This window comes from Bombus flavifrons, chromosome 14 (genome assembly GCF_040668555.2).
Source record: "Bombus flavifrons isolate JBK064 chromosome 14, iyBomFlav1_principal, whole genome shotgun sequence".
Classification (NCBI taxonomy): domain Eukaryota; kingdom Metazoa; phylum Arthropoda; class Insecta; order Hymenoptera; family Apidae; genus Bombus; species Bombus flavifrons.
In genome coordinates this window covers 9,458,157-9,473,986 of record NC_138455.1, presented here as the reverse complement: position 1 = coordinate 9,473,986, position 15,830 = coordinate 9,458,157, and the positions used below count along the sequence as shown (strand labels likewise).

The following is a 15,830-nucleotide window of genomic DNA, read 5'->3' as shown; positions in this document are numbered from 1 at the left end:
TTTGGAAACGTGCCTTCAATGAACGAACACATTTACAATTTTTAAGCAATGCCTACCGGTTAGCGCAATGTTTGATAATTATTTGATTTTGTTATAATGTAATACTTACTTTTATACATTGCGTACGATCTAAGAAAATTAATAACGTGGATTAATAATATGGAAGTACATGATAACTCAATTATTCTTCAAACTAGTACCAGGTAAAGTATTGTGTTAACATTTTTAAAGTATATAAAATTTTTTATTTTAGATAATAATGGGAAAATGATTTTTCTAGTAATGTGACAGTGGCAGATTCGGTATGGAAATTCATTAATAGTCCTATAATTGCAATATTTTCTGATTTAAAAAATGCAACTGCCAAACAAATGCTTTGTTCTTTATTGGAGTCAATAATTAAAAGTTCAGCTACTCTGACAACAGTTTTAATTCCACCTTTCAGCAATGGAATGCAAAATGAAACGCTAAAATGTCAATATACTGGTATAACAATTATGACTAATAAATAATAATGAGGATACATTGACAAAACTCAGTGAAGTAACTTACCTTTAATTATAGCATTTACCACCTGGCTGTTTGGTGTTATGTTTCACCTAGTTGGAAATCCTTTAAGTAATGAAGTTCTTAGCAACAGCATAGAGATACAAGCTTGTATGCTTAGAATATTATCTAGACATCATATTACAATGTTTGAAACGATTAGTAATGAATATATAAACATTCTTCAAGGTATGTATTAAAAATGATATCATATATGCAACACCTAATAATATCATTAATTTCAGAAATATCAGAATTTTACAAAATCAGTGGAGAAGAAGATAAAATTGTATTGAACAAATTTCATACAGAAAAAGATATTATAAAAAATTTGGATTTGCAAGCATTTCCTGTTACAATAAAATACTGCGATATACCACAAGTGCAAACATCTATAATTAAAGTAACACATTTTTATTTAATTTTCATTAATGTATTTTATATTGTTATAAAGATTGTTATATTTTTTCAGATTATAGAAAGGACGGGAGTTTCTGTTTGGAATCATAAAATACTCTCTGAAAAAGTATTAAATATAATGATGATATCTGTTCCAAATGTAAAATTTATAGCATTAAATCTTTGTATCAAATTAATGAAATTTTCATTACTTAGTAAACAGGCAAGTATATTGTGTAGTAAGTTAAGATATATATATATATATATATATATATCAATAATTTGGAGTTAAACATTTTAAGGAACATGAAAATTTGATACTCTATGTTATTGAGATTATTAAGTTACTTCCTACGTGGTTAAACTTATATGAAGTATCAGAGAATCAATTGAATAAATTTTTATGGGCATCTATTGAACTTATTCGGTCTTTATCACTATCTTCAAACAGCATTGAACTGTGCTTTCAAATCATTGATTTTACAGTTAATGAAATAAAATGTGAGTTAATTATGTATAAATATTTTTGGTCCTCTCTTTGTAATATGTTATAAATTAAAGATTCATGTTTAGGTCGAGATACTAATCTTAATGCTGTAGAAGAAATACAAAAAGTAGCGTGTAGCAAGATTCAGCAATATTTTATCATAAGACCAAGGATTTGTAGTCTTCCTGAAACAGAAAAATTTATTTCATATTTTGAATATTGTCCGGTTTGTAAAAATTAAAATTATGTGATGGTATATTCAATACATAAACTATTATAGTATTTTAATGCAAAAAAATCATTTCAGGATTTTATTATAATTTTTATTCATTGTGTATTTATTGATATCAAACACACAGTTAGTGCAAATGCTTCAGTGAATAATATTTGTAAATCATGGAATTTATTAAAAAAAGAGTTAATAACTGCAACACAAAAGGAAAGATTTAAAACATCCATGTATATCTTAAAAGCCTCACATATTTTACAATCATGGTTGAAAGAACTACAGTTAACAATAAATTTGTATACACATGAGTTAGATTATGTTTTGAAGGTATTATTAAAAAATCTAAATTCTGGGTTATGTCAGCAAAAAGATATTATTTTCGAATGTCTAATATATATGATAGCACATAATGAATCAGATAAAGATTTAATTCAGAAAATATTAACATTACCATTTATACAAAATATTGAAATTCCTGTGGATATACTCAATAATCATGCAAAAGAAATTGCTAAATCTCTTGATACTGATACAATGTTAAAATGTCTCGAAGCTTTATGTGAACATGGTACTGGAATGGAACGATTAAAGCTATTAAATACATGTATAGTAGGTTACCAAACTGAGATAGCAGCAGGAGCAGTATTGTAAGTAATTTATGTTTGAAATTGTAAAAGTAATGAAATAGATATGTTAACCATGTAAATATTGATAGGAATAGTGTACTACTTTTAAAGAGTGAAGGAGTACAATTGGGAAGTATTTCAAGATATGTTCTTCAACCTGCATTACATTCAAAAGAACAGAAAGTTCATGAAATGCTTGTAATTGCATTGAGTAAAATATGCTGTTATTTGTCAAAATGTGGAAGTTTCAAAAGGTAATTTGTTATTATATAATTTATTCATTAATCAATGAAATGTTTGATAAAATATTTTTGTTCACAGAGGATCTGATAATACAACATGGACATTAAAGTGCAAATATTGTAATGATATATCTGAAAACAATATAAATTCTGATGCTTATATCTTGGAAGAATACGATCATCTTCTTCGTCCATATTTTAGTTTATTATCTTCAAATTTTGTTTCAGTACGTTTGAAAATCTCTGAAAATATTCTTTCTTTTTCAAATCACATTATGTCCTTTAACAATAACAAAGTAGCAAAAATGTGGTTTTTATATATAGAAGATGAAAATCCTGCTATCCGTTTCAATATTACTACAGCAATAAAAAGACTATTACTGAATAAAATAGGCATCGTGTCAAAATTTACTATGACTATTGAAGATGATGTACCTGTTTGTTTAGACGAATTTGTTGGATCACTTATAAATACCATAGTACGAGCGCTTATGAAAGCTTTAACAGATGCAAACCATGCGTTGCATGATACTTTACTTATTACTGCAAGAAATTGTGGATGGTATAGTAAATATTTAAAAATATTTATTTTGTTTAATATATATAATTTCCTAACCATTTTCAATTTTAGTGTTCCATTGTTTATAATTGAAAGGCAAATTTTGAATATATTTTTAATTACTATATTGCATTCAACGTCATCTTCAGCAGCAGTAGCTTTTGCAACTACCGCATATCATGATATTGCTAAATTCTTAAAGGTTTCTCCAAAAGTTTTATACATTAGATATAAAAAAGATTTTCTCAAGGTATATAAATTTTATTAAAATTAGAGGTATAAAATTATATTTTATCAGGCAATAGTATATTTTTCCATTTTAGCTCATAATACAATGTGCAGTTCATAACTTTATACATTATTCTTACAATATGGCTACATCTATACACCGTGTTGCAAAATGTATTGGATACGAAGGATCACGTCAGTTACTATGCAAAGATGGACATTATGCAGTTTGTTTTTTACTTCCTTTTATTATTGATGTGCCGAATGCAAGAACTCTTTTGCATGACATAGCTGAATTAACCAGTATGGATGAGAAACAAATGTTAAAAGAATATTTTCCTGTATGTATATTAATAAGGAAATGTATTTATTTTGCTGTTGTTAATTATCACTTTAATTTAAATATTTGTTTAGTACATTTGCAGTTATGCATTTCTGAATATGCCTCTTGCTACTGCTACGGAATGTTTAAGATTAGTTTCGAAAATTACGCAGACGAATTTATCACTTTTAACAAGACAATCATTTATGGTAATGTAAATAATACACAAATTGGACTACATTATTAATACTCAATTTTAATAACTTCAATAAATGTGATTAATAGGGCATATTTGAAGAACTAATATTAAACTTTCATGAGTCTCCTAAGAAAATAGTTGGATTATTAAAAATTATATCTGATTATGATAGTAATGCAGATAAAAATTACGTTACACATAAAGGAATTGTAAGTTCATATCTTTAATTGTTTCTTTTTACAAGAAAGAGTCAAATATACATGTGTAATATTTACAGGAATCTTATTTGAATTTACGTTTACACGGCATATTAGTTAATTTTGATATAAAGCTTGGATTAAAATCGGACGAACATACACAGCAGTCAGCACTTGCTTCATTAGCTGCACTAATGGAGTATATGGGTGCACAATATTTGACACCGCTGAGGTATAAGATTTTGGCGACACTACGAACTTCGCTAGGATTTAAAAGACCAGGATTTAGACCTCTTGTTTGTGATGCATGGAATGCATTTATTCATAAGTATGTAATAAAAATCATTATGTTCGCAAATAACGAATAATGAATTGTCTATTAATTTTTCAGTATAGCTATTAAAGAACTTGGTCCATTGTTACCAACGATATATGTTTCATTAATATCGTTATTAAATATGTATCGAGAAAAAATAATTACAATGCTAATGTTCCTGCTTATTAAATGTAATGAAGAATGCCCAGAACATATTGCAGAATTGTTTTTTATAGATGATATTGAAGTACCTGTTGAAATTTCAAGCATAATTAAAGCACGAATTTTACAAACTAGGTATATAAAATATATTTTTTTCCAAATATTAAATACTTAAATAGTTTACTGTATTAACGTTTGTATAAATTTTAGGCCTAAAGGATTTGAAGAGAATTTAAAATTATGGCTTAAACGAATTACGCATGAAACGGACGAAGTAATAATCAGAGCTTTGATGTATTTAAAAAAATTTTTAGCTGAAAATCGTAGTCAACTGAATGAAATGATTTTGAGTGAAACAAATATCCATCCATTGATTGTTGATGTGGGTTTGTTACTTAAAATAAAAAATATGTTAATGATATATAGTAACTATTATGATATAAATAACTTTTTAGTTATTATACACATTATTAATCGGATGTCAACATAAAGATGAATCTATCCGTCTATTATATGGCGAATGTTTAGGAGAATTAGGAGCTATTGAACCAAGTCTTCTCCCTCGTAGAATTATTTCTAGAGGTATACTGTACATTAATTTATTATTTATTTAGTTTTTATATTAATTTCTTTTACATTTTAGTTGACAGTAAATTTATTTCTGATATGAATGAAGAATTTGCTTGTGCTATACTTTTTGAGCATGTTCGGGCGTTTCAAATGCAGAAAAGTAGTCAGAGTATGGATTGTTTCTCACTTGCTATTCAAGTAAGTAATACATTATCTTATGGCCTTCTCTATGACAGATACATTTGTATTTTACAAATGTAAATAATTTTAGGAAATTTTAAGAACATATGATATTTCGCCCCAAGGGAAAAACAGCGAACTATGGAATAGTTTACCAGTGACTATGAAACAGATCATTACCCCATTTTTAACTTCACATTACAAGATTGCAACTATTAGTGATGACAAAACGTTTCCTCATCCTATTTATGGGTAAATATTTAATAAAAAAAGGGCTATAATATTGAATTATTATTCATTATATTCAATTAACTTATTTTTCAAACAGTTCTGAAGCTGGTTCCTCTGTAGAAAACTGGGCATATAATTGGTTTTGTAATATGTTTAGTAATATCCACGATGAATCTCTTAATAATGTATTACGTGCATGTAAATTAGCACTCAAGCGTGATATAAAAATATTAACATTTTGTTTACCCCATGTTGTTGGTAAGCATTTTTGTTAATATTATTTTTGCAGTATGAGTCATTAATTATAATCTAAACATACATTATATTTTACTCATCAGCGTATATAATAACAAATAGTACTACACAAGAGCACGCAAAAATACGAGAAGAAATATTAACAATTATCGATGTTAGAAAAAAACCTACACTTGATCCTGAACTATCACGTCATAGACCTCTTAGACATGGACATAGAATAAAAGCAGATGATGCCAGAATTTCCGAAGAAACTAGGCGTACACGTTGTGCACAGGTATGTATATAAAAAATGATATTTTTACTGCTCAATTAATAATCTTTTTTATAATTTTCGAATAGATCATATTTTCAGTATTAGATCATTTGCAAAGATGGCTTTGGGAACAACGATTAGTTCGAAATCACAAGTATGAAGCTTTAAAGAGTGAGTCCCTTATATTTAAATTGTTAACAATAAAATATAATAATTATTAATGAATATATATTTTATTGTTGAATCTAGACTTTTGTGAAACATTAAATGCATTAGTAGTGGCAGAAGGATGTTATCAATTTCAAGAATATCATAGAGCACTAATGTATTTAGAACAACACATGGCTTCTTCTAATAAGGGATTATCAGAAGCATTGGAGGGTGGATTACTTGCTGTAAGTATCAATATAGGGTTAAAAATATTCCGTTTATTAGCTATATCTTCTTTTTTGTGTATATGTAGAAAATATATGCACAACTGGATGAACCAGATGGTATATCTGGCATATTAGCTACACAGGACCATACTCCTACAGTTCAACAACTAGTTTTAGCTCATGAAGTCAATGGGCAACTTCAGGTATAATAAAATTTATTTATTTAAATATCAATATATATTCATATATTCGAAATGTTTATGAAATATATAGGATGCTGCTACCTGTTATGAGAGATTGGCACAGAAAAAAACTTTGAAGCATACATATTTACAAGGAATGATCCAGTGTTATCTTGGTCTCGATCAACCTTTTACAGCAAAACATATCACTGAAGGAGTCTTAAGTAACAGATCAGAGTTAGAGCCGTTAATGATCGAACACGAGCCGTTTTGGAGATTAGCTCATTTCATAAGATTTGATGACACTTCCCAAAAAAATATAAAACATGTACTACTTGAAGATCTTAAGAAAGGTATTAAACCAGATTTATCATCCTTAAAAAAGAATCTGGTATCATTGTTAGAAGATGCGTCACGGCCAGGAGCTTATCAACAAAGCTATTCTTACATTATGAAGTAAGATTAATATTTAAAACTATATCTCATGCTAAAAAACGGTTTATTGTATCTTACTGTTTTACTGAACTAATTATTTTTTACTGTACTTATTATGATGGATAGGTTACATATATTAAATGAATTTGATAAAGCAGTTGCTACTATGCTGACTGATATGGGAAAATTACCAATGATATTCGAAGAATGGGAAAAACGTGGTCAACTTGTCCGCGCTTCACGAGGAGTAGAATTTGTGTTGAGTATGCGTAGAGCTACACTAGATTTGGCACTTCAATTACAGAGAGAAGTTGAAAACAAAGAAAATTCTGTATTAAAACAAGAAATTGGCAAGATTTGGCTTAAGAGTGCGAAGATTGCGAGAAAGTAAGTGCCATTATTTATAACTACATATATAATATTTATCATCTTGCTTTGTTACTCATTTCTTTCAGGAGTGGATTACATCAACAAGCATATATGTATATTTTGTCTGCTAGTGATTCTTGTCCTCCACAACAACTTTATATAGAACAAGCACAATTATATTGGCAAAAGGGCTGTCAAGAAGACGCTTTTATAACCCTAAAGCGTTGTTTCTCCAGTTGTTTTCGTCCAGCTATGCACTACAAAAATTTGCCAGCAGGAGAATCTTTAGAAGAAAGGAAACAGTGTGCAAAGGTTTGTTTATACAAAAGAAGTATAATGTAATATTAAGGACATGCGTCCAATCAACGCACGCATCTATATCTTAAGACGTAATCTTAAACTCTCAATAAAGAAGCATGCTTTTGTGTTTGTGGCGATATGGTGTGATTCGCGTTTAGGACTATGTCTGATGCAACCGCGCGCGTTGTACGCACATAGGAAATCCCACCTTTAGCCAATAATACCAATATTCATTTATTGTATAGGCAAAACTTTTATATGCGAAATATAATGATGAAACAGTTAATGTAGATACCGATGCTAATATTATAAATTACAAAGAAGCTATTGAAGTTTGGAGAGAATGGGAAAAAAGTTTACTGTTTTGTGCACAGTACTATGAGTCTGTTATAGATAGAATGTCTGATGAAGAGAAAGATTCAATGGGACGGTAAGTACAAAACAATACATTATTTCTAATGGGTAAGATAATTAACAATATGTTTAGAGATTTACAAGTGCATACCATGAATTACTATGGGAAGTCACTTCAATATGGTTGCAAGTACATTCATCAATCTATGCCGAGAATGTTGACTATATGGTTGGATTTCGCTTCGCGTGCAACATCACGATCTGACAGTCTTAATGATGGGGAACAAGAAAAATTTCGACGAGACGCATTATTAAAAATGTCAAAAATTATGGGTGAGTATAATAATTCCAACTATTGAATTAAAATAAAACTAAATGATGATTTCTTTCCTATGGTATAGAAGTGTATCATGAAAGACTACCAATATTCATGTGGCTAACTGCATTTAGCCAACTTGTATCACGAATATGTCATCCTTCTCTTGAGGTGCAAAAGACTATCTGTACCATATTAGTAAAACTAATTCATGCTTATCCCCAACATAGTTTATGGATGATGGCATCAGTTATTAATGTAAGTTTTTTATCTATTAATAATTAAAGAAAATTTTAATAGAATATTCTTCACAGTCTTCATATCCTGCACGGCAAAGACGTTGCCAAGAAATTCTTAGTCATCCTAAACTTAAAACGCCAGAAATGACCAAACTTATTACAGATTTTCATAAATTATGGGAGCGATTAATTGAATTATCAAATAAAGCAATACCAGAAGTAAGTTAAAATACTAATTTATATAAACTTTTATACATTTATGATTCTTTAACAGGGTGTTATGAATACTACGGTAAATCTCTTGTCACGGAATCTTCCCCGTTTACTTTCAAGCAAGGAATTTAGTCCAATAATGATACCAACGACCAAATTTAGGCAACTGCATCTGCCGTCTAAGGGCATGTCGTTAGAAAATTATAATGCATTTTCTTCGTATGTATGACATTCTTTTTATACCACTGTATATCATAAAAAGTTTATAACCTTTTGTAAATTTTAGAAATTGGATTCATATATCCGGAATAGAAGATAATGTAGCTGTTATGCCATCTCTTCAAAGACCGCGGCGTATTACATTAAAAGGGTCGGATGGTAAAGATTATCTATTTATGTGTAAGCCAAAAGATGATTTACGAAGAGACTTCAGATTAATGGAATTCAATGATATTGTAAATAAATATCTTCAAAATGATCCAGAATCTCGACAAAGAAGATTGTATATACGGACATATGTAAATACATAATAACTTTAAATGTACTGTTAGAAGCTTAAATTTTAATTACAGAGTTTAAATTAAGTGTAAGTTTAAATTACAGAGCGTTGTACCTCTGAATGAAGAATGCGGTTTAGTAGAATGGGTACCGAATTTAGTTGGGTTTAGACCCATTATTATAAGTTTGTATAAAGAAAGAGGTATTGCAATTTCGAATAGAGAACTTAGAAGCATATTATGCTGTAAGTAGAAATACTATATTGTAAAAAAAAATTGTTGATAAGTACGAAAATTCTTACTTGAACATTGCATTGTAGCGTTAAAAGATCCATTGGAGAAGAAAAAGAAGGTGTTTCTACAACAACTTCTTCCGCGTCATCCATCAGTACTCGGAGATTGGTTTCGTCTTACATTCCCTGATCCATATGGGTGGTGCGTTTCACAATTATTTCTGTAGATAAAGCAAACATATATTATTTAAACGTAAAAAAGTAATAAACATATATGTATAATAGGTATGAAGCACGTACTGCCTATATTAGAACTACAGCAGTAATGTCTATGGTGGGATATATTCTTGGCCTTGGAGATCGTCATGGAGAAAATATATTATTTGATTCTAAATGTGGAGATTGTGTACACGTAGATTTTAATTGTTTATTTAATAGGGTATGTAAGAGATTTATTCATAAATTAAAACCTCAATACAATTTAAATGCTTCACATTTATTCTTTGTTTTAATATCTAGTAAGGCAAAACATGACTAAGTAGTTTATATACAATAATTATTGTAATAATTCAAAAATATTTCAATTATCAGGGAGAATTGTTTGAGTGGCCAGAACGTGTACCATTTCGTTTAACGCATAATATGGTAGATGCTATGGGACCATTAAAAATTGAGGGACCGTTTAGGCGCGCTTGTGAAATAACTATGAGGGTTCTCCGACAACAAAGTAGCACATTATTAAGTGTATTAACACCATTTGTATATGATCCACTTGTAAGCTGGAATAAGAATCATATTAGTGAAGGTGGTGAGAAAACAAATGAAAAAGTAAGCCATAATATAATATATTATAATGCAATAAATTGTTAATATAAATGGAACATAAAATACAAAATTGAAATTTTAGGCTGTGGAACATATAAAAAATATAGAACAACGACTCAAAGGTTTAATTCGATATCATGGAAAAAAATTAGAGAATATTGCTTTAAATCTTAGTGTTGAGGGACAAACTAATCAGTTGATTTTAGAAGCAACTAATGTAGATAATCTTTGTCAAATGTACTTTGGATGGGGCGCATACATGTAAAGAATATTATGATTTATTAAGTATTTAATAATTTAATGTTTATACATCAACTGATTATTAGTAAATTGAAACTATACAAACCAGTTCCTAGACTAAGATTCTGAATTGAAGCTCTGAAGCATCATAAAATATGAAAATGCAGTACTGAGTATCTGTAAATATATGTAAATTGTCAAATAATTGTTATTATCTCGGTAATATTATGCTAACGAAAATTATACATATTTTTTTAGATAAATATGTGATGAAACTTTTACCGCTGTAAAATTTTCCAAATGCATTATGTATAATTTTCCTGCTGTAATATAACTAGGTCTTTGAGAACGCACAATGATCATACACAACTCATCTTTAATAAAAGTTGCTAATTGAGACCATTGTATGGAATATACAGCTGTGCTTATACTGAAACTCTTTTACACTTAAAATTAAGTACATCTATTCTTATACATATGTAATTATATAATATCATCCACCTCTCGTATTAACATGTCTCCAGGAAAACAGAAAAGTAATAATTGAAAAAATGCCACGATTAAATGAGAAGCAAACTTAATCATTTTAGACTGTTCCATTAACGTCTGTAATGCAAAAATATGTATTAAATAACATATAATAAGTTGCTTATGATTTATTACAATTTTTAAATCTATAAATATGCGTACTGCAGAAACCTGAAATCCGACGAAACAAATTAGGAGACTACTGATCATTGCTTGTAAAAAGAGTATTAGATGGAAATTTTTTTCCATATTGTCGCAAAACCTGAATTATATTAAAGTGAATAAGAAATAATAAAATTTTTGGAAGCACATGAAATCTATTTACCAAAGCACTACTTGATGATGTTTGATTACACGTATTATTTGAATTTTGATTTCGTATAAATTTGCATTTATGTGTTTTGAATTAGTCTTTAAACGAGTTATCTGCAATAATTGGATTATTTTAAAATAAATAACATTACAATTATATACATATATATAGTAGAATACAATACATACACGATAGATGTATGAATCGAGTTGTTTCACATTTTTTCTAAGTACCGCAAAATGTCCGCATGTATGAAGTAGAGCAGTTGCAATTAGACCATCAGTTGCAAGCATGACCAAACAACAAATACTTGTTGCCAATATTTGAGATGCATATGCAATCTATATATGTAATTATATTTATAAACTAGTAACTACAATTAAATCATGTCTGTAATGCGAGTGAAATGTAATGGTACCTCATACAAGGGAAATTTATAAAAAGCCACAGGATATGATGCAGCAAATGGAAACTTCACAGTAAAATTATCTGAATCTTCATGCTTTGTAATTAATATTTCGATAATAGGTAAACTAAAGAAAAATAATAAGGCATTACACATAGAAATGAGATATCCTTTGGTAATGGTTTTAGCATATCTGAAAGGATATATATTATTTATATGGAAAATACATTTATAAAACAAATAATTTAGTTTTAAATATTAATAATTATATACAATGCATATTTTTTTAAGTATTCAAAAACGTTAGCTTCAATTATTTTCCAGTAATCTGTTAACATGAATTCAATAAAAAGCTCTAAATTCTTTCTGTTGAACATCCAAATTGCTGATTTTAACATAGCAAGCGAAATTGTTAGTAAAGTTGAGCTACGAACAATAAAAAGAAGAATGTAATAAATATTTTATTTACAAGAAATGTTGATTACTTCATTTTTAGAAATATGCAAACCCTATTTCCATAACAATATTTAAATCATTCCAATTTGTACAAATCATTGTTATTTGTGGTATAATAATAAGCATAATGCAACTAATACATATAACATATCTCACAATACTTATTGGATAAAGTCCAACAAATTTAAGAACTAGTTGATTAATGAAAACATAATCTCTAATATTCATTGTATTTGGCTATCTATTCAGATATTTGATTTATAATAATAAACACATTTTATTTGCACATTTATGTTTCCACATGTTTCCACACAATTTAGATTTTATCCATGTTTAGGACTCATTCTGTCATTACTGGACAACTACTTTTAAATAGTAAAACATTGTAAGTTTAACACGTTTAATTGTTGCCCTAAATTATTAAGAGCATAATGACATATTTGCTTTGTGGAGTACTTTTTGCTAAAACGTATAAAAGGAAGTATATAGCCATACGGGAACAGTCATTTAATGAATATGTCTAGTCTCCTTTGAAGTTATATACTTGGATCATACATTATTTGCACATCTTTACCATAGAATATTAAGCATAATGACAAGGAGGAACTTTAAAAAGAAAGCTATATTTTACTGTAGTATTCTATGAGGGAGAATTGTCCCTAGAATTAAAGTTAATTTCAAGAGGAAACATATGTGAAGGAACAACAGTAATCATGAAGATTTCAAAGACACAGCCTTTTACTGCAAGTTTTTATAAAAATCTTAGTACAATTCTTTATACACCATTTTTTTTAACATTTTATTGCGTCTATGTCGTGCATTAATAATAAATAAAATTTTCATGTTTGACTACATATTTTACAGATTTCTCAGTAAGTAAAACATACTTATTTATGTCTTAGGTCAATATGTAGGACACACTTAAATGAATATTATAAAAAAAATTCAAATCTTTCATGATTGCATATCAGACTTTGTATCGGATGTATCAATTTATAGTTATTTACTTAACACATTTATCAGAAACATATTTGTACAAGTATTGATAATATTATTAGGAAAGGACATATGGAAATAACTTATGTTTCTATTTAAGGACATTTTCGTTCTACTTGGCTTTTGCCGCTTTCCTCATATTCTTGGCTCGATATCCACATTTGTTGGAAAGTTCCAATTGAAGCCAAAATTGATCCACCGATCCAAGCTCCGAATCGTCGTTCAGCACATCCATTTACACTAATTAATTTCAACCTCATACTAGATGGAATTCTCATGGAAAGATCTCGGTTTAAACGTTCCGGAAAACCCTGTATGATATTATATGAATGTTAAAAATTATGAAAAATTGTTGATATGAAATTAACATTTTTTATTAATATATACCTGAATGAATGAATTGCCACCAGTCACAACAACACTACCATAAAGTGCTGGTCTTACATCAACATCACACATGCCTACACTAGTTGTAACAATATGACCTACTCCTAACATAGTATTACCAACCATACCACCACGCATTTGTACCATACTGGGGTCAAAAAGTGCTTCTGGTATACGAAATCTTTCGCTTCCAAAATCCTTGAAATATTATTTTATTGTTTTATTAAATATCTAACTATTCAATTTTCTTGATAATTATATATTACTTAATTTTTACCTGATGATATCCAGCAGGAAATTCATATTGAACTGCAGGAATTGTGGAAACAATTTTTTCATCATATGGAGTTTCTGATACTTGCAACACTGTAGCTTGGAAGTCCTGTATAAGTTTTTTTACCATATAATTATGCCAAGATTTAGTAACTTCAGGTAATCCCTTCTTTTTTACCCATCTTGGTTTTTCATGATCTTTAACAACTTCTTTGCTACCCACCATGTAAGAAGGGGACAAGTCAATGTCATTATCCTGTTATTATTTTGAAAATACAGTTATCCATCTTCTACACTATCATAAAAGAATATTTACAATCATATTTATACCTGAAGAAATTGTCTGCATTGCATACTTATATAATCTCCTCCAAGTGGAGATTTAACTATTGCCTGTGTTAATACAAAACCGTCTTGAACTGGTACAGCAGAAGTGTGTGTTGCACCACTGTCAACTACAATGCCAGTTGCTCTACCATTTGCAAAAGCAGCAAGAACCGCATTTTTGACAAGGAAATAGGCTGGTACATTATACTTCTCAAACATTAGTTCAGTCAGTTTTTCTCTTTTACTGCGTACATTCCATGGAGATTCAGAAAACAGTACTGGATGATATTCTGCATCTGACTGAATTACTTTGGAATAGGTATAATCTAAAACCTATTAAAACACATACTCAGATATATCTATATTCTATACACATGAAAATGAAATTTACTGTAGAATATTATATTTCTATATTACCTTCTCAAAATGATCCCAATCCTCAATCATCCCATCCTTCATGTAACTTACAACTTCCATATTCTTTCTTGGAACATGAAGTATAGTAGTATCAATATAATACTTGGTCCCAGATTGTGTAATATTGTTGTCTGGCTTTTTATCATCAATGTCCATTGGTTCTGTTTTTGTTGCTGTACAATTGCCATCTTCTCCTACACCTATAACTGCTGGAATTTCAGCTTTAGGGGTATCTTCTTGAGCATAACCAACTCTTAAAGAATGATGACCCAAGTCAAATACTAAGGCTCCAATTTCATCTCCTCCATAAAGCATGCCGCCTGACATTTTGTTGATTTTAAAATATCTATGATAAGAATTAGATTGTTTCAGTTGAAAAATTCTCCCTTAATAACATTTAAGTTTATATCGTTAGAAAAAACTAGCCTTAAATGTAGTTTTTTATAAAAATAATATAAATAATAAGTTTACTACAGACAAATTGGAGTGGTAACAAATATAATACTAACAAATTCGTGAATTACAAATAAATTTCTATCTCTTTCTTAACCTTATAACTCACCGTAACTTTCTTACAAAAATAACTCAATGAAATTGCAAAAATACATGCATTTGACGACTACATGAACGTTTATTTACGTATTTCTTTTAAATACAACAGAAACATAACCTCAAATCAGAAAGACGCTTGATACCGCCACCATAAACATGGTCATCTCTAGATACACACAATCGAATTTTATAATCCTTAGATCTCCTCACATGTGTGTTTCGCATAAGAATTAAAATGAAGGTATATTAATAGTTTATTGTAAACAATTGTAAAATCACGCAGCAATATCATTTTTGTAACACAATTATAATACAAAATAAGTGTATACAATATTTTTCGTATTATTTAATATTTCATTTACGTGACAAATAAGAAATTATAAATGAGATGTATAATATGTAATAACGATGAATGTTTTGGAAGAACTAAAATTACATTTAAAAATCATCTCCACAAAGAGACAGACGTATAGATTTTCCATCCCCAGATATAATAAAAAACGTAGCTGGTTTTTAGGATTGTTTAAACCACCTGTTAATTCAGTAAAGTCTCAATGATGCCGCTGTTATCGCGAGATGCTCACGAAATGG

General features: G+C 28.9%; 3 protein-coding genes across 5 annotated transcripts; 1 reads left to right on the top strand and 2 right to left on the bottom strand.

Annotated features, from left to right (window-relative positions):
* Positions 1-20: 20 nt before the first annotated feature.
* LOC138186742 (serine/threonine-protein kinase atr) lies at positions 21-10,661 on the top strand. Its single transcript, XM_069126874.1, has 39 exons — positions 21-203; positions 281-486; positions 565-735; positions 792-949; positions 1,019-1,168; positions 1,248-1,446; positions 1,519-1,658; positions 1,740-2,308; positions 2,377-2,541; positions 2,609-3,091; positions 3,161-3,338; positions 3,412-3,657; positions 3,731-3,847; positions 3,924-4,046; positions 4,115-4,362; positions 4,426-4,647; positions 4,723-4,894; positions 4,968-5,094; positions 5,156-5,280; positions 5,354-5,514; positions 5,591-5,751; positions 5,832-6,025; positions 6,091-6,175; positions 6,254-6,399; positions 6,468-6,584; positions 6,655-7,019; positions 7,125-7,385; positions 7,454-7,679; positions 7,913-8,097; positions 8,155-8,354; positions 8,423-8,595; positions 8,652-8,795; positions 8,851-9,008; positions 9,076-9,307; positions 9,393-9,531; positions 9,607-9,721; positions 9,805-9,958; positions 10,111-10,347; positions 10,427-10,661. The coding sequence occupies exons 1-39, from the start codon at positions 160-162 to the stop codon at positions 10,607-10,609; spliced, it is 7,479 nt and encodes a 2,492-aa protein (XP_068982975.1). The 5' UTR covers positions 21-159; the 3' UTR covers positions 10,610-10,661.
* LOC138186756 (odorant receptor 13a-like) lies at positions 1,536-12,861 on the bottom strand. 2 transcript variants are annotated; one of them, XM_069126901.1, is made up of 9 exons: positions 12,340-12,861; positions 12,105-12,257; positions 11,844-12,024; positions 11,614-11,766; positions 11,438-11,538; positions 11,275-11,374; positions 11,086-11,190; positions 10,867-11,022; positions 10,688-10,761 (listed from the first exon to the last, which is right to left on the bottom strand). In XM_069126901.1, the coding sequence occupies exons 1-9, from the start codon at positions 12,513-12,515 to the stop codon at positions 10,702-10,704; spliced, it is 1,185 nt and encodes a 394-aa protein (XP_068983002.1). In that variant the 5' UTR covers positions 12,516-12,861; the 3' UTR covers positions 10,688-10,701. The 2 variants fall into 2 exon arrangements, 1 of the variants encoding a protein (XP_068983002.1); XR_011174977.1 differs by lacking the exons at positions 10,688-10,761; positions 10,867-11,022; positions 11,086-11,190; ... (3 more) ...; positions 12,105-12,257; positions 12,340-12,861 and adding exons at positions 1,536-1,617; positions 9,589-9,740 and having other exon boundaries at positions 11,614-11,702.
* Positions 12,862-13,007: 146 nt separating this feature from the next.
* On the bottom strand, positions 13,008-15,420 carry Bap55 (Brahma associated protein 55kD). 2 transcript variants are annotated; one of them, XM_069126896.1, is made up of 7 exons: positions 15,250-15,420; positions 14,688-15,033; positions 14,274-14,603; positions 14,122-14,199; positions 13,948-14,052; positions 13,671-13,868; positions 13,008-13,594 (listed from the first exon to the last, which is right to left on the bottom strand). In XM_069126896.1, the coding sequence occupies exons 2-7, from the start codon at positions 15,012-15,014 to the stop codon at positions 13,379-13,381; spliced, it is 1,254 nt and encodes a 417-aa protein (XP_068982997.1). In that variant the 5' UTR covers positions 15,015-15,033; positions 15,250-15,420; the 3' UTR covers positions 13,008-13,378. The 2 variants fall into 2 exon arrangements, with proteins under 2 accessions (XP_068982997.1, XP_068982995.1); XM_069126894.1 differs by having other exon boundaries at positions 13,948-14,199; positions 15,250-15,418.
* Positions 15,421-15,830: the final 410 nt, after the last annotated feature.